Consider the following 23,059-nt stretch of genomic DNA (forward strand, 5'->3'; position numbering starts at 1 on the left):
AGCTGAGGCCAGAGCCAAGATCACACAGCAGAGAAGGGGTCAGAACAAGGGTGCTCCCTGTGCACTCTCCCCACACCACCCCTGCCTCTCCTCACCGCACGCACCAGTGCACACACATGCATGTCTGTGCACACACTTAAACACACGTGCACACTACTTTGTACATGTGTGCACCTGCACATGGGTGCACACTGCATATACACACATACATATGCAGTATGTCTGCACACACAGACACATGCAAGGTGGGAGCTGTACACACTGTGTTTTGGGGAAACAGAGTGACACTTGTCAACCCGCAGAATTACAATGAGTTTGCATTTTCCCGAGGCACGTGCCGTGCTGTGGAAGGGACAGGCAGGCCCTGACCTGGATGATACAGCAAGTGGGGTGAGGTAGGCCCGAGGTCAGGCTCTACCCTGGTCTCAAGTTCAAGGAACCCAGGAGAGTGGGAAACAGAATGCAGGGGCAGGCGGGGGGTTGCGCTTCCTGGTCACCACATAGCCAACACCTATGGTCATTGTAGTTGCTCGGGTCTGCTTCAAAGAATTTCAGGCAAAGGGCCCTCCCACCTACCAGGACACCATGTGCCCAGAGAAGAAAGGTGGCTTTGGGGATGGCCAACGGCCACCAGTTCCCATGTCACTCCCCCACTTCAGAGCTGCAGGACCAGTGCATGTGCTTCCTAGACTCAGCCTCAGTTTACCCATTTGTAGCATGGGACCCCACGGTGGGCACTCTGCACGAGCATGGTTCTCTACTAAAGCCCTGAGCCCAAGGACAGTTTCATGAACTTACCGCTTTGCTAGAAGGTGGCCCTAACACCAGGTAAAGGTGACACTTAGTGAAGGTGACAGAGACCTTGATAAAGGCTAGGGACACTGACCAGGGTGTGGACAGGTTGAATTTGCCCCTGGAAGATGAAGGAGTGATTCTGAGGTCCGTTAAAATTCTAGTTTCTGTCAGCTAAAAGTTAGAAATTTCCAGAAACAGGTGAGGCCCAGGCCTGTGGCCTGGGAAGGCCCTGGGACTGTCCCTGCCTGAAACCGTGGAAGACACACAAGAGCTACTGAAATGTCCTGTGAAGTCTGACTCCTTAGGTCCTGTGGGCAGGGTGCCACCCTGAGTGAGGACCCACAGGACATGCTTGTCCCCTGGACTTGGGCCAGGATTGCCGATTTTCTCCTGACCCATGACCATGACCCACTGAGGACCTGCTCTGAGGCCCCTGGCCTGCCTGTGCCCTCAGCCACTGGGGCCCCATCCCTGACCCACTGGACTTGAAGCCTGCAGGTGAGGTCTTCAATGTCCCTGTCCACAGCAGGGCCCCTCTCCCATCTGCTGCCTCCCACCCAACTGGCCACCTGGCTGGTCCTCCTAGGCTGGGGCCCATGGAGAGAAGACATGGAAGCTCCTTATCTAGACCACAGCATTCCATTTGGTGCTTCCTGGCCAACTAGTGCCCATTATCTTGAATGAGTTAAGCTCACAGGGAAGTGAAAGGCAACACAAGCCACTCACTTCTTGATGCCACCCTCTGGCGCTTGCCCTCACTGGCTGCCCCCAGTCCCCATCCCCACACTACAACCACGGGACCACTTGTTTGGGCATGCCACAACACCACAACTCTAGGTGCTCATGTACAGTAAGCTCCCTCTGTCTGGGTCATCATTCAGGTCCTGGATAGGGTGCCACTTTCTGCAGGTGCAAGGAATAATAGTGGTCACTCCAAGTGTTCCCAGAATTGCGTAGGGGCTGGAGGGGGCTGCTGGGATTGGGAGAGAAATCTCACCACTAGAGATTTTCAGGTTGGGGGGGGACAGGTTTGAAGTGGAGTGGAGTATGACAGAGCACAGGAGGAGTCAGGCACAGGCCAGTGGGGACCAAGGGCACATGAGGTCGGAGTCTGGAAATGCCCATGTCTTGCACAATGTGGGGATGATGAACACATGATATATGGGAACAGGGCTGGATTTGGGGGTGCGCTGCCACTGCTTTTGTGTGGTGCAACTATTTCCACTCCCTTCTGGACTAGTACCTGCAGATTGGGCCCTCTCCCTCCTTGCAGATGGCTCACAGTGGCCCTGACAACATCCCCTAGCCACAGGCCAGAGAGTCACAGGCCATGGGTCACTTAGATGGGTCCTGGACACCTATCCTCATGCAGACTGGAGAAGGGCTGGCCTCCCCACTGACACAGCACCTGAGGGGCACTCAGGAGGTGGAGAACTTGGGGGCTGCTGTTCTGTCACTGGGGCCCCATCACTGCTCAGATGCTCCACCTCCTCACCTGTAAGGTGGGCAGGACAACGGGCACCCCTTTCAAAGTAAGGAGCGTGTGCATGACACCTCCTACAGTTGGAGGGGCGCTGGTTAAGTGGCTATGGGGCCCCAACTCTTAATCCAACCCTGAGGCAGGATCCTAGAGCCATCTCTCAGTGGAGTCAGGACCCCAAGGGGACGGTCTGTGCCTTGTATCTTGGGGCTTCTCACACCCCACTTTCTGGCAGACCTGGTAGCCATGGTTGTGTGGAGCAGGGCTGCTCTGCCCTGAAACTGGCCTGGGAACATCCATCGGCTGGAGGAAGGGCAGTGGGCAGGGCTGGGGGCACAGGAAGCAGCTGCTGGAGCTGCTTCCTCAGTCCACACCCAGGTCAACAGCAACTGGAGTTATTGTTTCTCCCCAAATACATATTGAGCAAGAGAAGAAAACCACAGAAGCACTGGGCCCCTGATTTTCAACAGAGATGCAGTAAGGAAATGGGAATTACACCCCCATTAAACTCAGGAGGAGAGAAGACACGGGGTATGGCGGACATGGGAAGAATGAATGACCTTGGTCCAGCCCCAAAGGGTCACCTTCTCAAAGCACCCAGATCAGGCTTTCTTCAACCTGGCCCGGTGACCAGTAAACAGTAGGGAGAGCAGAGCCACAGGACCACCTGTAGACCCAGCAAGTCTTAGAAGACACATCGCTAGGCAGTTAAGCAGAAAACCAGTTGTCCAAGGACAAGCCTAAGCAATGAACAGACATCTGGGAGGGAGGAAAGGAGGGGCTGAGGTGACACCAGGCTGGCGCAGTGCCATTTCCTCACTGGTGACACTGTTTAGGGATGGCCTTGAATAACCCATTGAGCCTGATGTGTCTATCAATCCAACCATCTATCTATCATCTATCTCCCAATCAACCATCATTCATCTACCTATCGATCTATCCATCTTTCTACATATCAACTATTTTTTAGTGATTATCCATCTCTCAATGTGTCCATCTCTCATTCAATCATCCTTCATTCCATCTTATCTGTGTTAGTCAACTTTATGCCACTATAACAAAATACCTGAGACAATGAATTTATAAAGAGAAAAGGCTTATTTTGGCTCCCAGAGTTGGAGGTTCTAATCCATGATTAACTGGCCCTGGGCTGCACATCGTAGCAGGGGTGCATGGTGGAGCAAAACCACTTATCTCAGCAGTCAGAAAGCACGAGAACAAGGAGGGGGCTGCGACCCACAATCCCTTTCAAAGGCACACCTCCTATGACCTAAAGACCTCCTACTTCACTCCACTTAAAGGTTCCACCACCTTCTAACAGTGCCACCTCAGGGACCAAGCCTTTAGCACATGGACTTTGGGGAGACACTTATCCAAACCATGGCTCTGTTACATCTCTCACCTGTCAACCCACCCACCCCTCTACCTACCTGCTCATCTACTAATCACCTTTCTATTACAGTGCAAAGGTAAAGGAGGCAAAGTTCCATCTCCCTCAGCCCTCCGTGGTCTCTCAATCTCTCAACCCCATGTGATTGTCCCCACCACACCCCACCTCATTGCTTCTGCAAGCCACCAACTCAGGGCGCATGCCCAGGCTGACTCTGCCTAGAACATTCCTCCCCATTCAGCATCTCTTGCTGACCCCTCTGGAGGGATCCCCCAACTCTGCGGGCCCACTTTCTTGCCCCAACCATCATGCCCCAGACCTGGAACGGAGGAGCTACACACTGTCTCTAAGACTCCCCTGCCCACCTGGGAGGGAGTCCGGCTTAACTGACAGCTTTGTGGGCCTCAGGGCAGTCATCTTGGTGCCTACTCCAGTCCTTTGAGGGAATTTTCTCTCCCGGCAAAGGAGGAACTAAACCATATTGTGGTGGTTAACATCTGGCTGTTGACTGTGAGACCAGGCATGCAGGTGGCTTGTGGCCAGCCCACACCAGGGCCTTACCAGAGACCCTGCACCAGGCAAAGCACCCTGAGTGGGTGCTGAGTGGTTGCTAGCTACCTCCACAGTGAGCAGCTAACATTGCCTTGCCTCTGTCAGAGGCACACTTTGGGCCCATGGCTTTTTCAGTTCGGCTCATCTTGGAAGGCATTCCATGTTTTGACTGCTTTTTACAAGTCTCTTATGAGAAAACGCCTCATGAAGCAGGAGGAGCAGGGAGTGAGACCATGGCTTCTATGGTTATCAGTTAAGTCTGTTCATCCACTTCCCTGGGAGATTTTTTGTTTCCTTTTTTTTGAGATGGAATCTCAAACTCCCAGGTCCAAGCAGTTCCTCTGCTTCAGTCTCAAACAGGTGCATGCCATGGTGCCCAGCCTTTCCATGGAGGACCCTGGAACATCTGACCATCTCACTCCCACTCATCCTTCAGCTTAGGAACCTGACTGGTCAGCCAAGACCGCAGGGAGCTTCCACGACTGTCTTAAGGCCTCAGGTGCTACAGCCACTCCAGGCTAGTTGCTCAGATGGTGGAGGGAAGATGGACAGGGAAGTGGGGGCCTCAGAGGAAGCAATTGTCCCTCCACCTTGTCGCTTAGGAAGGCTAGTTGGAGGAAAGGGCAGAGGCCAGCAGTAGATGCCTGGGAACCTCACCTGGAGGGAATCAAGTGTGGGCACCACTTAGCAGGGCGCAGAGCCAATGTGAGGGAAGGTAGGGCAGATGAGGGCTGGGCTGAGGGTGCACTGGGAACAGGGGGAGCCAAGATCTGAGGACCAAGGTGAAGAACGCAGACCTGGGAGTCAGTTTCTGCTGGGCAAGGGGCCCCTGTGGGCAGGTGATCCTGAGTGCAGGATGGTCTCCTCCTGCCAACCACGGGCAGTGAAGGACACTTCCAGGAGTGTCCTGGAAGTACTGAGTATGTGCCAACAGGCTTGCAGACGGGGCCACAGCAGGGCCCTGGGAGCAGAGGGTGGTGCAGAGTCCAACAGGGAGGTGTATGAGTTTTATTGTCATTCCTGATTAGAAAAGTGGGGTCCTGGACCCCTGAGGAGAGGGCTGAGGCTCTGCCCCATCACTGCTGGTGGAGGCCTATGGCCCACATAGGCATGGCTGCCTTTTGATGGCCACCATACCCAGGCACTGAGGTGAAGTCAGTGGCCAGTAGGTGCTGCTGGCTGTACAGTGTCCCTGGGTTAGTAATGGCAGAGGCAGCAGTCACCAGGGCAACCTGCACAGGCCCCAGGGAAGTGAGGGACACTGGTGCACTGGCAAAGGGAGGGGTATCTCCTTGTCCTTCTTGAATGTCCTGAGACAGAGGCCGGTGCCAGCCCCGCCCCCCCCCCCAGTCTGGCCCATCCACAGACATGCTGCATGTCCTTGGGTAGGCTGTGACCCTTCTCTGGACACAGATCTCTGGTCTTCTGGGCCTATGTCCAGCCCCCACACACCATAAATGGCCTCCCATGTGTCAGTACAGTCGGCTCATCCATCCCTGGACGCTGCCCAGCAGAGGCCAGCCTGAGCTCTGGAGGTTTCAGGAAGTGCTGCACATGGGGAGGGGAACACTTCCAGGGCACGTAGTTCCAGAGGGCTGGGCTGTGGGGCAGGTGCCATTCGGGGTTCTGGAAAGAAGAGAAAAGACACGTTAGAACTGTCCGGCAAGTCAACAGCGCCCCAGGCTAGAGGGGCCTTTGAGCCCATTCTGGTGACCAGTCCGTGGGTATCAGGGCCACTCAGACACTTGAACACTCAGACTTGGGAGTGAGAGGGCCTGTCTGACCTGAATGGGTCATCACAGCTCTCAAGTCCTCAGTTTCTCCTCTGAAATACACCATTCCTGGATCTGTCAGTACTTAAAGGCCTGGCCCAGTGACCACAGCCACCCACTAGGTTGGAGCGTCTGCTCCGGCAGCTTCCAGCATCACTATACACGGTGGTTCTGGACTCAGACCACGGGAGGAAGGGACCAGGAGGAAGAAGCCGTGCACCCACTGCCCCTGACCAGGTGATTAGCAAGCCTGGTCTTGCCAGGTGCGAGGGGCAAAATGGCATCCAGGGACTCTACAGGAGGATGACACCACGTAAGACCACCCAGGTCCCAGCCCAGCAGAAGGGTGGCCTTAGGCTCCATGGCCAGGGTGCTGGGGTCAGTGTGTTCTTCACAGGGGATGTGCACAGCCCCAACCTAGGCTGCATGGACTGTGGTAAGGATGGCCCCAGGCTTGGTCTGAGTTATCCAGGCCCCCCTGCTCATCCTGCTCCCAGGCTGGGCATCCTCAGGCAGGCACTTGCCCTCTCTGAGCAAGGACAGTGGAAGGGGCATGGGGAGTGCTTCCAACACTACACCCTGACCTCAGTTACAGATCATGGGGTGATGCAGACTCCTTGAGGCCCAGCAAGGAATGGGTAGATGGGGTGCCACAGGGGGGTCATGTGAGAAGAACCCAGATCCCACCATCCTGGTCAGAGTGGGGCAGCAGGGTGGGCAGGAGTTCCCTACTCAGGTGAGGGCTCATATGAGGTGCCACCTGCTGAGCGGGGCTGATGGGAAGCAGAGCCCCTATTCTCAAGAGAAGCCAGAAATCTTTGAGACAAGGTCTTGTCATATATCCCAGGCTGGCTGAACTCCCTATGTAACTAGGCGGCTGGCCTCCAACTTGCAATCCTCCTGCCTCAGCCTCCCAAGTGCTGGGATTATACAATGTTTCACCATGTCTGGACAAGAAGAATCTTTTTTTTTTTTTTTTTGGCAGTGCTGGGGTTTGAACTCAGGGTGTAGGGCTTGCTAGGCAGGTGCTCTACCACTTGAACCACATTCTTTGTCTTTTTTTGCTTTAGTTATTTTTGAGGTAGAATCTCGTGTTTTTGCCTGGGGACTGCCTGAGACTGCAATCCTCCTACCTACAGCCTCCTGCTATAGTTGGGATCACAAGTGCATGCCACCACACTCAGATGTTTTGTTTGAGTCTTGCTAACTTTTTGCACAGGCTGGCCTGGAACCATGACCCTCCCGATCTCTGCCTCCCAAGTAGCTGGGATTACAGGTATGCACCATTTTTCCTGTGAGTTGTCCAGGTGTTTAAATGGCAGCTCCAGAGCTGGGGATGTAGGCACTTGCCTATCATGTAGGAGGCCCTGTTTTACTTGCCCAGGAGCACAAAAAAATCCTAAATCAAAAAATGGTGGCTCCAAAACATGTCTTATCTAAACACCCCCATTGGATCCCAGGCAGCCAGCATGGGGGACAGGGCTGACTGAAGGCAGTGACCAGGAAGAGACCTGGTGTGGACAAGGGTGCCCCAGCCTAGGAGGAGGATCAAGGAGAGCTGGCCAGGGACTCGCAACACCCCAGGAACCTCTCACGGTCAGGACAAACAGCAGGTTCCGTGCTCCCATAGCAGCTCACCTGGTGCCCTATTGCCGGGGTGCCACATCCAGCACGGGCTTCTGGACCCCAAATGCTGTGATGAAGATGTTGACCACCACGATGATGAACACCAGGCCTGTGGCCAGGTTGTTCAGGAAGTCCAGCTTGGCGTGCTTGGCTGGGTTGTTAAGGTCGTTCTTGACTGTGGGCAAGACGGATTGGATGATGTCTAGAGCAGCCAGGCCTGACATGGAGGGGGACGCCCTCTTGGGGACTGTGCTGAATTAATGTTACACATGGGCTCTCAGCCATTTAGGGTAAGTTTTGTTCCCCAAACAAAAATTGCCTGTTTTGCTAAAACCCTGGCTTGGGTGGCCTATCTCTGTAGCACCGGACTTTCTCTGGGAGGAATTGAAGCCCAGGCAGGTGAAGTACCGCACTTGGACATCAAGCCAGACCAGGTTTGTTTTCCAAGGCAAAAGAACCTAACCTATAGATCCTCTCAACTCCCCAAGGTGCTACGATCACACCCACTTCACAGATGGAGAAACTAAAGCCCCAGGATGTCCACTCATTTGCTCCAGGTCACACAGTCAGGAAGCAAAGGAGTAAGGACCTTGCGCCCTTGCTGCTCTTGACAAGAACCTCCTCTGGTTAGGCATCGAGGCTCCCCTAGGGATCCCGACAGTGAAAAGGCAGCATCCTAGGGAGCCCCAGAGGGCCCAGCCCACCTTCCTGTCTGCCTGTGGTCTGCATGTCTATCCATCGAGGAAGTTGGTCCAATGTTGAGGGAATGTTGTTTAGTGACTTAGTCCAGGGGAGACTGGAATGTTTAAGGCTGCAGCCTGAATTTGGGGTTTTCACCAAAACCAAGAAGAATGGCTGGACATCCTGCCCGTGGGGATGGTGCATCTCTTCCTCCAATCCTGGGTCAGGGTCCCCTCCTCACCTTTTCTAGACCAGCGACTCCTCCTCACCTCCCGAGCCAATGACCAGCACTCAACTCCTGGGCCAGGGTCCCCTCCTCACCTCCTCGGCCAGTGACCCCTCCTCACCTCCTGGGCCAGAGTCCTCTCCTCACCTCCTATGTAGCTTGACTGCTCTTTATCACTGGACAATTGTCACCAGAGGTGGATCTGAGCTGGTGCTGGCTAGCAGAGGCTACCTCGTACAGGGAACCAAGAAGACCCGGGAAGCAGGCACTACAACCCGCCCGCACGTCCAGACCCCAAGGACTCTGACCCTATTCTGTGCTTTCCACGAGCAGGAATGGGGGCAGGGAGGGGGGAAGCGACATTCTGGACCGCAGCACAGCTGGGGAGGGGTCAGCGCCCGGCAGCTCTGAGTGTGCAAGGTAGTGGGCGCCTGTGCAGGGGCTGTGTGAGCAGACAGCAGGCTCCTACCGAGGAAGATGAGCAGTACGCCCACGCTGATCTGGAGTGCCAGGGAAATGGAGATGAGAACGACCAGGGGCACAAAGAAGGCGAAAGCAGGGCCCTGCTCCACCACGGCCTTCAGCTGCGATGCGTTGGCCATCAGCAGGGCGATGTCCAGCATGCTCTCGGCCGCGCTCTTCTTGTTGGCGTAATGGTTCATGTTGATGGGCTGGTTCCTCCAGCCCCATCGGGGCGGCTGCGGGAGGGGGACGGTCAGTGGGGCAGGGTGGGGATTTGGGGATGGAAAGGGGGACTCTGCAAGTGTGGCCCAGGGCTAGTGCGTATTACTGCAACGAGAGAAAACCTCCCCTAGGAATAAAGTCCTTGAGAGAAAGGAAACGAAACAGGGACCTCAGCACACAAGCTGCCTGCGGCTGGAAAATGCATGGCCCTCGCCCTACTGCCCTGCAGGTTGCTCTACACCGCGGGCCTCCCCCCTCCCCTCAGGGTCTGACTTCTGCCTGCTGCCATGAAGGGAAGTGTCCCGTGGGTGGACAGATCTGTGCACACTGGCCCAGGCTCAAAAGAAGCCCTTTCCTAGGAGAGCCCAAAGGCCAATCCTGCTCGGCCACCCTCGCAGCCTCAGGGTCTGCAGCTCCCCCCACCCCCTTCCCACCAACCTCACTGCCTGAACAGCCTCAGCATTGCCCTGCAGGATGCCCCCCAGGACACAGCAGGAGTCCTCAGCACCCTGCATACAGTGGAGCTTAGTTGCCTCCTTAGCTTTCAGAGTATTATCGCAGAAACAAGTTCTGATTTCTTCTCTTGCAGTGGACGTCACCTGGTGACACCCATCTCCTGTCTTAGGAACCATCCCAGCCCTAGCCCAGCTCCCCCCATTATGCCCTGCCCAAAGCCACTTTCCATGTCACCCCCATCTTCCTAACCTAGCCAGTCATGAGGGGCCCCTCATGGTTTCCAGACATCCTCACTTTTCCAGAGGCCCCTGCCCCTTGGAAGCCCCCCATGGCCTCTCCTGAAGGACACAGGTCGCCTCCCAGGCTGCCTGGTTCATTTCAAGGCACCTCTAAGCAGCTGGTTTCCAAGCCGCCCTGATCAGGCCCCTTCCCAGCCCCCAATCCCTGGCCCTGGCCTCCTGTTTGCACAGCCCTCCACTGCAGCCACCCAGGACTGGGCACCGGGTTGAGGCAGTGGCCAGCCTCCTGGGGCCGCCCTGGGAGATCCTGTTTCCAGACTCATGAAAGATGCAGGCATGGAAGGCCAGTGCCATGGGGCCTCCAGGAGGGCAGCTGATGCCTCACATGGCCACTATCTGCAGGCAGGAAAACCATGAGGCAGCTGCTGCCGAGGGCAGGATTTCGCTTTGGTGGTAGTTTAGTTAATTATTTCTTTGAGACAGATCTCGCTATGTAGCCCAGGCTGGCTTTGAACTTGCTATGTAGCTCAGGCTGGCTTCAAACTCTCGACCCTCCTGCCTCAGTCTCCTGAGTGCTAGGATTACAGGAGTGTACCATCGTTTCCAGGAGTGTACAGCAGGCTCTGCTGCCTGTACCTGGGCTAGAACATTTCAACCATCTGCCTTTGGCTGAGTAACAAGCCCTCTGGGTTAAAATTCTAGACTCATAGAACACAGGGATGCCTCCTCCACCTGGTCCAGCCACCTCCTCAGTTTCCAGACCCAGCATTGCTCTGAGGTCAATGCAGGAGTACTGCATGTTCGCTCTAGGTGGCTGCCATCTTGGGACTCCCCTGAGGAGCAGCCACTGCCTCACAGGATGCTCACTGGACTCTGCCCAGCTCTGAGGCTGTCCTCAGTTCCGCCCTCACAACGCGATCACATGGGCTGTGGGGGTGCAGAGCATCCAAGGGTTGCTGGTCTACAGCGGACGTGAGCTCCAAGTTCTTAAGCCACAAGTGCCAAAGTGCCTTCCTTCGAGGCTGCCCCCGTGCTCGCCCAGGGTCCCATCCCAGGATGTGCATAAGAGACAAAAACCTGGCACCTCTGAGCTGCCCAGCCCTGCACTGCAGCCTCCAGGGACTGGGCACAGGATTGGAGGTGGCTGGCCTCCTGTAAATGCAGGTGAAAATCCTGTGAGAAGTGTCCACTTTTGGGGGAGGGGTTCCATACCCACACCATATATATGTACATATATACAGAAACACTTGCACACGAAAGTGTACATGTATGCACATACACCCACACCACATGTGCCACACAACACACCCCCACACGCCACATACATTTATGCACAAGCATATGTATACAACACACTCATATACAACACACATACAAGCACATGTATAAACACAGCCAACACGCACCCATGCCCACATGTGCCACACACACTGTACATGTATGCATGCAATCAACCCACACATGCACACTCCCACAACAAATACAACTACATGTACACGTATGAAATGAGCGTGTCCAAACACATGCACACACGTAAACATAGACCAGACACACAAAATATGCATAAAACATACACACCATATGGCACCTGTGCACAATTCATGTACACACATGCACAAATGCATATACACACACATAACACATATACCAATTCAGACACACATATATAAGCTGCACACACATTTCACACAACACACACACACATACGCAGGCATACTCATGTAGGCGTGCACAGACACACACCCACACGTAGACATGCATGCACACACATGTACGTGCACAATACAACACGAAGCACACACACGCATACGTACATATACCTATACCCCTGGCTAAGTGTGCTGGCCTCTGGGCAGGAGGAAGAATTCCCTTTTAATCGTAGCTCTTCTGAACCATGTAAGTATCTCACGGCCACAGGGTCACAAGAGAACACCCAGATACACAAATGAGCCCCACCAGCAGCTGAGCCCCATTTCCCATTTTCAGCTCTCAGCACCCCAGTCCCGGGAGCCTATGCTCTGCTCCCTCACACTCACTTAGCTGAGTAAACTGACGCTTGGCAGAGGAGGCTCCTTATCCAAAGCCACACAGCAAGTGAGGACTGGGCTGGAATTTGAACTCAGGCCTTGGTGCTCAGAGCCCTGGTAGCTGACACCATTGTCCCCTTGGTCCCCACCGGGGAGGGTAGAAGCTGGGAGGCTAACAGCCTGAGGGGGCTAAGCTCTTAGGGTGGGGAGGTTCCTGCCCCAGGCTCAGGACAGCCAGTCCCATTCTGGGTGTCAGTCTCCCATGTGTGCTGTGGGGCTGTGGAGCAAACACTCTGGGAAGACTCTGAGGCCGGGACCCAGCAGAAGCCCATATCCAAGTATCCCTCCTGGTGAAGGGCACTTCTGGCCCATCCAGCCATCTGCTTCCTGTATCCTATGTGATGATGACAAAGGCTGCAGGCCAAGAGGCTGGGGGGCCACTGCATGGAGTCAAACCCTGGCTCCCCACAGCCTGGCTCCATGGCCCTGACATCAGGCCCCTTTGCTGCTGCAACCTCCCCATCAGGACATGTGCACTCTGGGAGCCCTGCCTGCATACCGAGTGAAGAGAACATTCCTCTAGGCACCAAGAGATCAAGGCTCAGAGGGCCAGGCCCAGGGTACCTCCAGGAAGGGTACCATGAGGTGGACCCCAAGCTTACAGCTGCCCCAGACACACACTATAGGCTTCTATAGGGGCCACTGAGGTTGTGTGGGAAGATGGGGAAGGGGACTGCACAGTAGGCCTCCAGGGGATCCTGGCGGAGCCTTGCAGATGACTGCTGCACACAAGAATCTTAGGAAGTGCAGTCAGGTGAATGGGCCTGAGGGCAGCCGGGGTCACTCAACCACAGGTCAGGGAGCCTCGTGGGCCTGACCAGCTTCCTGGAACATGATGGGAAACCCCTGCCAGCCAGGCCTGTGCCAGTGACGTGGCCAGTGCAGGGAACAAACACCCCGATTAATGAGTTCCCAGGGCCAACAGGAATTCCCTGAAACCCCAGCAGCAGCAGTGGGAGCTGGAGAGAAGCTGGACTGTTCCCTCTAAAAGCAAGGAAGGACCCTGGACGCAGGAGTCAGCCCTGTGTAGGGTGCTACCTGTGGCACACAGCTGGCCTCAGTTCAACATGGGGGTGAGGGTGGGGGCCTGGCCAGGTGCTCCCAGGGCCACCTGACTATCCACAGCTGCAACAGGACAGCATCTGAACTATGCCTATTACACCTACAGCCTGGCTGGCCATAACACCATGAGTACTGTGGATCCCCTCCCAGGGCTTAGATAGGATGCTGTGGCCACAAATGTGGTGATGTACACAAACTGCCCCCAGGGAGAGCTTGCGTAGCGCAGGTGTCACCCCACACACCCTCTGTCATTCCTGATTCCACCACACCAATGACGACAGTGTGACTGCTCTGTGCCTGTTTCCCCATCTGTAAAATGGGCAGACAGGGACATGGAGGGGAGTGAATGAGGCAGGCTCAGATGTCCGTGACCTGATATGGCACACTGGTGTGTGGCAGGACTGGGATGTTCCCCTCTCTGGATACTGCAACGGACATCATCTCTGCCAACGAACCCCACCAGCTCATAAGCAACTGTATACAAACAAAAACTGCAATAAGAAAAAGGAAAGACAGCCTGGCATGGGTCCTCTTGGAGGGGCTGGAGAGCCATTAAGACAAGTCGGTACCCTGGGTAACCCAGAGGATGACCCAGCATGGTCTGCTCGGGGGCTATGTCCTTTGGGCTCAGCCAGGCACCAGCAGATGGTAGTGGTGGTGGTGGTGGTGGTGGTGGGACGGCAAGAGGCCTTGGGTGTTCCTCATCTGACCCACCTGCCTTAGCAGAGGAGGGCTAGGCCCACCGCCTGGCCCACATTCAGCACAAAGCCACCTGTTTCAGGCCAAGGCTGGATTTGGAGCCCAGCCCTCTGAGGCCTATGCCATCCACATCCAGCCAGCTCAGGAAGCAGGACCTACAAGGGCCACCAGTCCACAACTGCATTCCGGGCAGGAAACCCTGTGGGACAGCAGGAAGTATGGGAGGCGGGGTCCCCACCACAGCGGGGACGTGGGTGGACTGGGCACTTCCTGTGGGCACAGAGCTGACCAGGAGTGACCCCAAGGCCAGTCAGGATAGCCTTTAGAACATGGCTAAGCGTTTCATGCTTGCCAGGCAAGCATAAATGAGGAAAAGAGGAAACTCCCCCAGTAGCTGAGGCCATGCCTGCTTCAACCAGCCAATGTTCAAGACGAAATTCCGTGGTCTGGAGGCCCGAGATGTGACCCCAAGAACCCCACCCTGGGGGATGGGAGGGACAGGAGAACAGGGCTGGTCCCAGAGGGCTGTGGCTCAGCTGTGGCCCAGCTACCTCCCTTCTTCAGTGTCCAACATGAAACTGTCCCCAAAGTCATGCCCGGGGCATGACACCACCGCAGGCTGTTTCCACATTAGAATTGATGTTTACCCTTCCTCTGCAGCTTGCCCAAAGCGAGTTGACTCCAAGAAGAAAGCAGCTCACTCCCTGGACACTGATGGGGTCTCACATGAGGGGCCCTGGGCACAGCAGATGACACGGGCAGGGTTTTCCCACTGTCTGGTCTGAGATGACCCACTGGGCACCTCTGCCAAGGAGGTGCAACTGTGACTTGTCTGAGTTTCAGCCATCTAAGAGGTGAGCAACGGTTCTCATTTCACAGAGAGGAAAGTGAGGCTTCCCTTGGGAAGCCTTCATCTTAGGGAAGGTGGTGCCCTTTCCAAACCACTATCCAATGTCATCACCAGGAGAAGGTCTCTGTCACCGCTATGTGCCGCACCCTGCTCCAAGCATTTTCTGCACCTCACCCATGTAGTTCTTGCACGAGAGAACTGATACTCACTTGGGGTTAGGCACTGTTATTTCACAACCCCATTTCACAGATGAGAAAGGGATACAAAGCACTACAATGGTGAGTCCAAGAAATGGCAAGGTGGGGTCCTGAGGGCGGGAAAGGGGACAGGGTCTCGAGTGGGGCAGCCTTGAAGGCTGGCCACTCTTTGGGAAGCCTCCTATCTTGAACCAGAGGCCTCCCATGAGCTGGGATGGGGCCTGTGAGCCCTTCCCCTGCAGCCTGGCTCCCTTCCCACCACCTCCCACCCAGTCCCACATATTCACGGTGATCCAGCCTCTGGAACCTCTCACTCCTGCTGTTCCCTCTGCCTGCATGCCCTTCCCCTCATATCAGAGGACCAGACCTGTCTGTCCCGTCTCAGCCTCCAGGGCCAGTGCTAACAACCCCACCTCCACAGGAAGCCTTCCCTAACCCCGCGCTCCCACCACCATCACCACCACAGTGGCCCTCCAAGCCCCTTGGGAATCCCACACTTTTGCCTTCAGTTCTCTGCCTGGTCTCTTGAAGGTACATTAGAGGTGGGGGCACAGGGTTGCATCTCTCTCTCTCAGTCCCCAGAGACAAGACAGTGACCCCTGAGCACCCAACCCAATTTCTCCTGGGCCCAAGATACGTCCAGACTCCCCTGGGAGGTACAGCCCAACCTGCTGCCTGAAGAGATGAGCAAGGATGGCACTGAAGAGAGGGTACAGCAGGACAAAGCCAAGAGGTGGGGGGCAAACAGAATCCGTGCCCCCCGCCCACTTCAAATCAGCTTCTAAACAACTGCCCATTTATTGCCTGATTTTGCTTCCTATCAGTTCTTGAAGGCAGTCAGGGAACACTTACTTTTCCTTTTTAAGAGTATGTATAGAAGGCCCAGAGAGGTAAACAGACTTTCCCAAGAACAACAGCAGGGGTGTCCCTGCCCACTGTTTCCAAGTGCTCACATTCTGGGACAGAGCCAGGCCCTGTGCTCTAATCCTGAGGCTCCTCTCAGCTCTGTTTCCCCATCTGTAATCCCGGGACAAACATCTGTGCAGCTCCAGGACTATCCTTTCTACCCCTCCTTGGATCCCTCCTCCCTAAACATGGACTGTCCCTCCGATATTGACCAAGAACTTCTCACCAATACCTACGCACCTCTGCCCAGTCCTGCTTTGCAAAGCAAAGACGCCTGGAAAATCCCAGCAGGGCATAATTCCCCATCCCCACCCCTGGTGGGGTCGGAAAATAAAACAATGTCCAAAGCCAACAAGTCACTGAAGGGCCATGCCAGGATGGTAAATGCTAGGCCCTGGGATGAAGGAGCGGGGGCCAAAGGCCTGGCCTGCTCAGGCCATGATCAGGCTGTAAGTAAGGTGCCCTGATGAGGCCAAGGGTCTTCCTCCAACGTGGGGGGTGGACCCACTGCTAGGGCCTGGCCCATGACTACATCCTTCCCAGACCCCAAGGGTCCCCTAGTGCCTGCGGGTGGACACCACAAGCCTGCGGATTGTGAGTGCGTGACTGGAGCCGAGGCACAGAACCTGGGCTTCCCCATCAGGACAGCATCCGACTGTGCGATCACCGTGCGGTGACGTAGCTGTCTGCTTGCGGCTGGCCTGGAGCCCGGAGGCGGAGACTCCTCTCCGCCTACCCCGGGGCACGCAGGAGGAGATGGCACCGCGAGGCTGGAAGTTAGGAAGGTGGCGTGGGAGGTGGCGGGAGTCTGGGTAAGCGGTTCCCAGGCTTCACCGCCGCGCAGTCGGGCGTGGGCACTGCTCGGTGTGCGTGTCGGGGGCGCACCTGCTGGAGGTCCCAAGCCCCCGGGGCCACCACTCGCGCCCCGGACAGGACAAGTGGGACGAGGCCCCGGCACAGGATCCACCACCACGCGGCGCGCACCGGTCCGGTCGCCCACAAGCGCCAGCGAAGCCGGGTGCGGGGGGCCCACAGAGGGAGGCGCCGGCCACGGTCACGCAGTGGCCGAGGGAGGGCGGGGGGGGGGTCTTACCGAGGCCTCCGGGGAGCCGGGGGAGCCCGGGTGCAGCTCGCCGTTGAGCTCGTACTCCTCAGTGGCCAAGTCCATGGTGGGGCCACCCGGGCCACCTCGCTCCGGGCCTAAGTGCGCCCGCGCCTCTACCGCCGGGTCCCGGCTGTGCGCCCGCTCCCGCCCCGCCCCGCCCCAGCCATGCCCCGCCCCCGCCATGCCACGCCCCGCCCCCGCCATGCCACGCCCCAAGCTCCGCCCCGGATGCGCACCTTATAAAGTGAGACCAAGAAGCAGCCCTCTTCTGGCCACTGTGCTAACTGCTCGGCGCAGCTTAGGGGTGAGCGGGCGGGGCTGCTGCCGCCCTCCGGGTTGATAGGGATTTTCCTCGGGCAGGGATCCATGAGACTGCAATGGCGCAAGACAGAAACTGGTGTCAACGGTCCTTGTAGCCCCGCTGGTTGTCTCTGGGCCACCTTGGCATGTGGTTTCCCACTCTTGGCCCCCCTGGCTGGAGGATGGGGCTATGAAGACCTTTTACGCAAAGAGAGGCAGAGTGGGGTCAATAATAGGGCAGGATCTGTGTCCCAAGGGAGACAGGACAGGCTACCCTGCTCCCGGGTAGCACCTTGTGTTCAAGTCAGCCCTAGGCAGGCAGTTTGTTGGCTCCTCCAACCCTTGGCTCAATCGTCCCTTGTTTCCCAGGACATCCTGGGACCTCTTCCCAGGGGGAAGCCAGGTAGGGTGCACTGGGATTGTTGTCTTCCAGGGAACACCAGCTGCAGGAGCTTGGGGTGAAGGTGAAGGCCACTGCTGACCCTGACCTCACTCCTGTTGCTTTTCACACCCCCACACAGATGTGCCCCAGACTTGTGCATTTTATTGTGTCGGCTGGTGCCTTCCTGAGAGTCTCCCAAGTTTTGAGCAGACCTAAGGGCCCCTGGGGAGGCCAGCTGGGGCCCAGCAGGAGTAGCTAAGATGGCTGGCTTAACCTCTCTGTGCGTCACCTCCCCAACTATGTCTTGTCTAGGCTGGAGTTTGGTCAAGGCCAGGCAAGCCTTATCTCTTTTTTTCCCCTCCCACAAGGAACTGAACAGCAGAGAGGTTTAGAAATGGTGCCCAAGGTCACCTGCAAGCCAGGTCCTCTTGGAGGTGCTGGGCGCTGGAACAAGGTTGTGAGAGTTGATGGGACAGACCTGTGTGGGGCCTGATGCCTGTCACTTCTTGTCTTAAGAACAGCCCTGGGACACGGGCAGACTCCCTCCTTACCCAATGGGGAAGGAAACTGAGGCAGAACACTGAGGGAGAGGCTCAGTCAGGAGCGCCCAGCCCAGGAGACCATGCTCAGAACTCCTAGAGGTTGTGTCCCCCACTCCATGCCCCCCATCTCCCTGGACAGGCAGGACAGACAGCCTCCCACAGGGTGTTGGAACCTGGTGCCTGCCCTATGCCCGTGGAACCCCGTGCTCAACTCCCTCACCCCACGCTTTGCCTCTCTAGGGGAGAAGGTGGCGAACTTAGAAAGTGAAACCGAAGGTACAGAAAAATGCAAGTCACTCTGAGGGATTTATCAGAAAAAGGGATCTTTAGTCACCCTGGTCCAGGCTGTGCTCCTGACCCGGAGCACATCTGTGCTGTCTGTGGTGGGGGTTGGGGTAACTGGGGGTAGCAATGGGGGGTAGCAATGTGACCAGATTCCAACCTGGCCCTCACTGGTTATGTGATCAAGTCTTGTTGCTTGGCTTTGATTCACTGCTTTGCCCATCTGGGGGTCAGGGGCATGTGTGGACCACCTGGAGGCCAGGAAGTTCACTCTGACCACAGCCCCTTGGGTTCCACAGCCCACAGATTAGTCTGCCAAGCTAATATTTGGGCTGGACCCCCACCCAGGACAGGAGGTGGGGAGCACTAGGGTGTTGTGGCAGGGCAGCCAAACCTGTGTGCACATGTGACAGCCCAGGAGAGGGCCTGGCACTTCCAACTGGGCTACACCAGAGAGGAGCTGTGGTTAGTTTTTGCATTGCTGTGACAAATGAAAAAACTAACTTAAGAGAAAAGCAACTTAAAAGGAGGAGAAATTTATTTGGGCTCTCAGTTTCGGTCCCTGGTCAGCTGGCGAGGCTGAAACATCAGGGTGGAAGGGCATGACCAGGAAAGCTGCTCGCATCATGGAGGCCAGCGAGCAGAGAGATAGACGAAGGAAGTGGCCAGAGACAAGGTATGTCCAGGCTTGTCCCCAGTGACACACTTCCTCTAGGCCCCACTACTAGTTTCTACCACTTCCTGAAAATGCCATGAAATTATTAACGCATTGATTAGATCAGCGCCCTCGGCATCCAGTCACCTCCCAATGATTGGATCTACCAGTTGAGTTTTAGGGGACGCTTTATATGGAAACCATGATAGCCCCTTCGCAACTGAGGCCCGGAGACGTTGTCACTGCCTGAGGGAGTTTCCTGAGCAGGATGTGGACATGGAGGCCCGTTACAGTGGTGGTCAGTATTTTCTATCATCCGGGTCGCTGTTGCCTCACGTGATTGTCCCAAGTAGGTGGAAACCCAGACCTGTGGACGTGGACACCGCCCACACACAAACACCCCGCCTCCAGCACCAGCTGGTGGGCAGCACAGCCCTGTGTGGCAGCTCCGGGAGGGAAAGTGACCGTGGAGAAAATGTTTTGGGTAGGTTGAAGGTGGTAGGCTGGAAGGCCTCTGGGCACCGGGCCCCACTGGGGAGTTTTCTGTCCTTTGGGCCTACTGGCAGCTCTGAGCTGTTGAGGCTCCTTTTTCCCACTTTCCATGGAAGCCAGGAAGATTGTGGCATAGCAACCAGAAATCACATTCAGTTTGTAAATCTGCTGTGTGCTACCTCCCTTGCCAGCGTTAGTTTCTCCAGCTGTCAAGGGGCAGAGGTGGTGCTTTTCTTAGGCTGGGCAGGACCTCCTTAGCCCCCTGCCCTTCTCAGTGTGTCCCCCCTCTACTGTGTCATCCTCCTTTGCCAGTGAAATGCACTCAGGGCTGTTTACCAGACTCTTCTGTGCTGGATCCCACCCAGGGCAAGTCTTAAAGGGACAGTGCCCACTGTAGCCCTGCTTCCAAGGTCTTCTGGAGACACTGAGCAAATGGAGCCATCCACAGCCAGCTCCTGCACACTGGCCCAGAGCAATAACTGCCCATAGGGGAAGTGACCACTAGAAGTGTCCCTGAGAGAGACACCAGAAGGAAGGACTCAGCAGGACAGTGGCTGAGTCCTGTCTGCTGTGACAGAGAGACACTGGGCATGTGCACAAGGACACTGGACCTTTGCTGAACAGCCCAAGGCCAGTGTCCCAGGCTGTGTTCCCGGTGCCTGGGCAGTCTTGGTGTGTCACTCTCCCCCAGGAAAGATGCTAATTAATTCTTCTGGGGTGGCTGAGAGGCAACTGCTTAACAAAGGAATGGGGTATCTCGCATCCTGGCCACGCTCACTCCTCCCTGCCTGAGTCATCAGGAGATGGTCTCCTTTGCAGAGCGCAGGGCTGGAAACCGAAAGCCAGGCCCCTTCTCCCTCACCAGCCTGTCCCAGGAGTGGGGCAGGGCATGGACAATCTGAGCTCCCACGCTACTGTAGGAAGCCAGAGCTGCCACTGGATTTGCGAGAGCTTGGGTGATGGCCTTGAGCCATTAGACATTCAGCAGGTGGGACAGATTGAGTCTTCCTGACTCAGGAACCTGGGGAAGTGACCAGTGCCAGGATCCTGCATCTCTGAGAGGCCTGGAGGCAGGGATGCAGCTCCATGTCACAGAGCTAGAGAAGAAGGCAGGAGAGGCAGCATGGCATGCCCCAGGTGGTCCACTGTCTGCCTACACACACACCCAGCACCAGGGCACTGCCAGCACAGGGCGGGACCTGTCCACCCTGCCCACCAGAGGAGCCTGGTAACTGGCCTGCATTTCCAGCTGGTGTTCTTGGACACGCACAACTCCTACCAGGTCACGCTCAGGGTGGGGAGGTGGATGGGCAGCATGGCCTTCCCATTTCTACAGGGACAGAGGAACGAGAGTGGCCTATGAGAGAGCTACACCATCCTCCCTATGCTAGAGACAGGACATTGGAGGCTCCAAGAGCCTAGGGACTTGCCAAGGTCACTTTGCAGGGCCCAGTGGAAGCAGAAGGCTGGGTGAGATGAAGTGAGATGCAGGCACGTGATGGTCTTGCACTATCCGCCAGAGGGAAGTGACATTCCCAAGGCCACATAGCAAGGCACAGCTGCCCTAGAAAGCCATCGAACGGCAGAAACATGGTGCATGCCACCATATGAGAGGAATGAAGTGAATAATGGCTGTCTGCCACGTGGAGGGTCCAGAGTCAGCCCATGGCTGATGCAGGTTGAAGCAGAAAGCCAGCCCCAGCCTTTGATCCTGACCACTGGAACATCTCTCTCTCCCTTGGGACTCTCCAAGGGCCAGGTGGAGAAATGGTGTCATTTGTAGGCATCTATGCTCACCAAAGCCCTGTCCCCTAGGCTTTGTCCCAGGCAGCACTATCCCAGGTAGGGAGCATAGCTATCTCCATGGTCTGTTTTCCCCTTCTCCCTCAGTCACAGACTCCTGAGACTCAGACAATCTAGGTATATGCTTGTGGCTCCATTCTGCCAATGAAAGGGGTATGCTCAACATCAGGGAAGGAACCTTCCTGCTGAGTAGAGAATGGGTGTAATGGCTGGAGCTCCAACAGCCATAATGGACTATGAGGACACTTTGGGCCCAGGAATCTCATATAGCAGAGCCAAAGACAGAAGAAACCAGTGTCCCCAGTGCTCTGATCTCAGGCTCTCCCTCGGTTGCCTACTCCAGACTTCTTACTGTAAGAAAAAGAAAACAATCTATCTTGTTTCGAAGCTTCCATAATTTTGTTTTCTTCTAATATTAGATTTCAATTCTAATTGAAAATTTAAATTCTGACTGAAAAGACAACTTAGAATATGCTACTGGCCTTTCTAAATCCTCTGAAGACCTCCCATGAAACCTCTCACTCAGCCCCTGCCTCTGCCCCCCATCCCACTGCCCTCCTCTCTCTACTCCAGCCACCCCCCACCCCGATCTTTGTTCCATTGAGTCCTTTTTGCTTCTGGATCTTTGTGCTCTCCATTCCTCCACTAAATATCCTGCCCCAGGTTCTTCCTGTTGCCTGATGGGTCCCCCAGGGGACCTGAATCAGAGCACCTTTTGTGTGAGTTTTGTCCCATTACCCCCCGCCCCCAGCATCTAGGCCACAGCCAGTGTGGACAGGACGGAGATCCACCTCAAAGACCAGGTGCACTGACCCTCACCCACTGCCCAGTGTCTGCCTGGGCACAGCCTGGCTGTGTCCTCTGTCCAGCCTCCACCTCGGTATCCAGGCATCCTTGGCCAAGCCAGCACTCGACAAACCACTAATGACAGAGGCTGGTCCTTATTCTTGGACCGAATACCAACCACTCACCCAGGGAAGCGGCTGGGCAGATCGTGGGAGTGAGGGCCGCTGGCTGGCCACTGGAGCAGGTGGTCTGGGGCTTGGCCATGGACATTTGCAGCAGGTCGCCACTCGCCTGCACCTGCCCCCCCCTCCCAACCATCCAGGCTAAGTTGGGTATCTGCTATTGGCTGAGTCTGGGGAGCTGGCTGGGTTGGGGGAGCCGACCCTGGAGCCATAATGAGGTGACATTTTCCTCCTAAGTTGGGTCTAAAACACTCCAAGTTCTGTGACAGCCCAGAAGCTCAGTGCACAATCATGGGGGACCCATCTGAAGTGTGTCAGATGTCAGTGGGGACCACACCACCCACCAGCAGTCTCACCTCCCCATCCCTATCTGCCCAGGTCCTGGCACCTCCCCGGAGGCCCCAGGCACAACGCTAGTCCTCCCTCACTAGGCCCTCCAGGGTCCAGAGCCTCCCCTCTCTCAGCTCTCTCTCCCTAATACTCCTTCCTCCTTTGGGCTTCGGAGGCTACAGGAGGTCTGTCCCCGTTGGGGACGCTTTCCTGGTGGCCCAGGCTGTTGGTACATTACAGAGCTATGAGTTAAGGTTGTTTTCCCAAAGAATGGGGGATGGGAGTCCTGCAGAGAGGCACCAAGATCCAGCTTGGGGTCGCTGTTCACTGTGGGGTGGGTGATTGCACCCAGACGGGGGAACACTGAGGCTGAGAGCTGCTATTTAAGTCCAGGTTGCCTGAGTTCACCCCGTGCACCCTCCGCCCCCTGTATTCGGTGCCAGGGGCCTTCCCAGCCTCGCCAGACTGCACCAAGCCCTTCCCTGGCTCCCCTGGAGG

At 56.1% G+C, this 23,059-nt stretch overlaps 1 protein-coding gene across 1 annotated transcript; it reads right to left on the reverse strand.

The window, feature by feature from the left end:
- Positions 1-5,210: 5,210 nt before the first annotated feature.
- On the reverse strand, positions 5,211-16,967 carry Ninj1 (ninjurin 1). The gene is made up of 4 exons (XM_020186484.2): positions 16,796-16,967; positions 8,992-9,220; positions 7,628-7,790; positions 5,211-5,843 (listed from the first exon to the last, which is right to left on the reverse strand). Exons 1-3 carry the CDS (start codon positions 16,868-16,870, stop codon positions 7,636-7,638), a joined length of 459 nt encoding a protein of 152 aa, XP_020042073.1. The 5' UTR covers positions 16,871-16,967; the 3' UTR covers positions 5,211-5,843; positions 7,628-7,635.
- Positions 16,968-23,059: the final 6,092 nt, after the last annotated feature.

This window comes from Castor canadensis, chromosome 13, assembly GCF_047511655.1.
Source record: "Castor canadensis chromosome 13, mCasCan1.hap1v2, whole genome shotgun sequence".
Classification (NCBI taxonomy): Eukaryota; Metazoa; Chordata; class Mammalia; order Rodentia; family Castoridae; genus Castor; species Castor canadensis.

Coding starts and splice junctions, on each gene's coding strand:
- Ninj1 (XM_020186484.2), bottom strand. CDS start 16,870: ATGGACTTGGCCACTGAGGAGTACGAGCTCAACGGCGAGCTGCACCCG. Junction 9,221..16,795: donor CCGGCTCCCCGGAGGCCTCG/GTAAGACCCCCC, acceptor CCCCTCCCGCAG/CCGCCCCGATGGGGCTGGAG. Junction 7,791..8,991: donor CGTACTGCTCATCTTCCTCG/GTAGGAGCCTGC, acceptor TCTTGCCCACAG/TCAAGAACGACCTTAACAAC.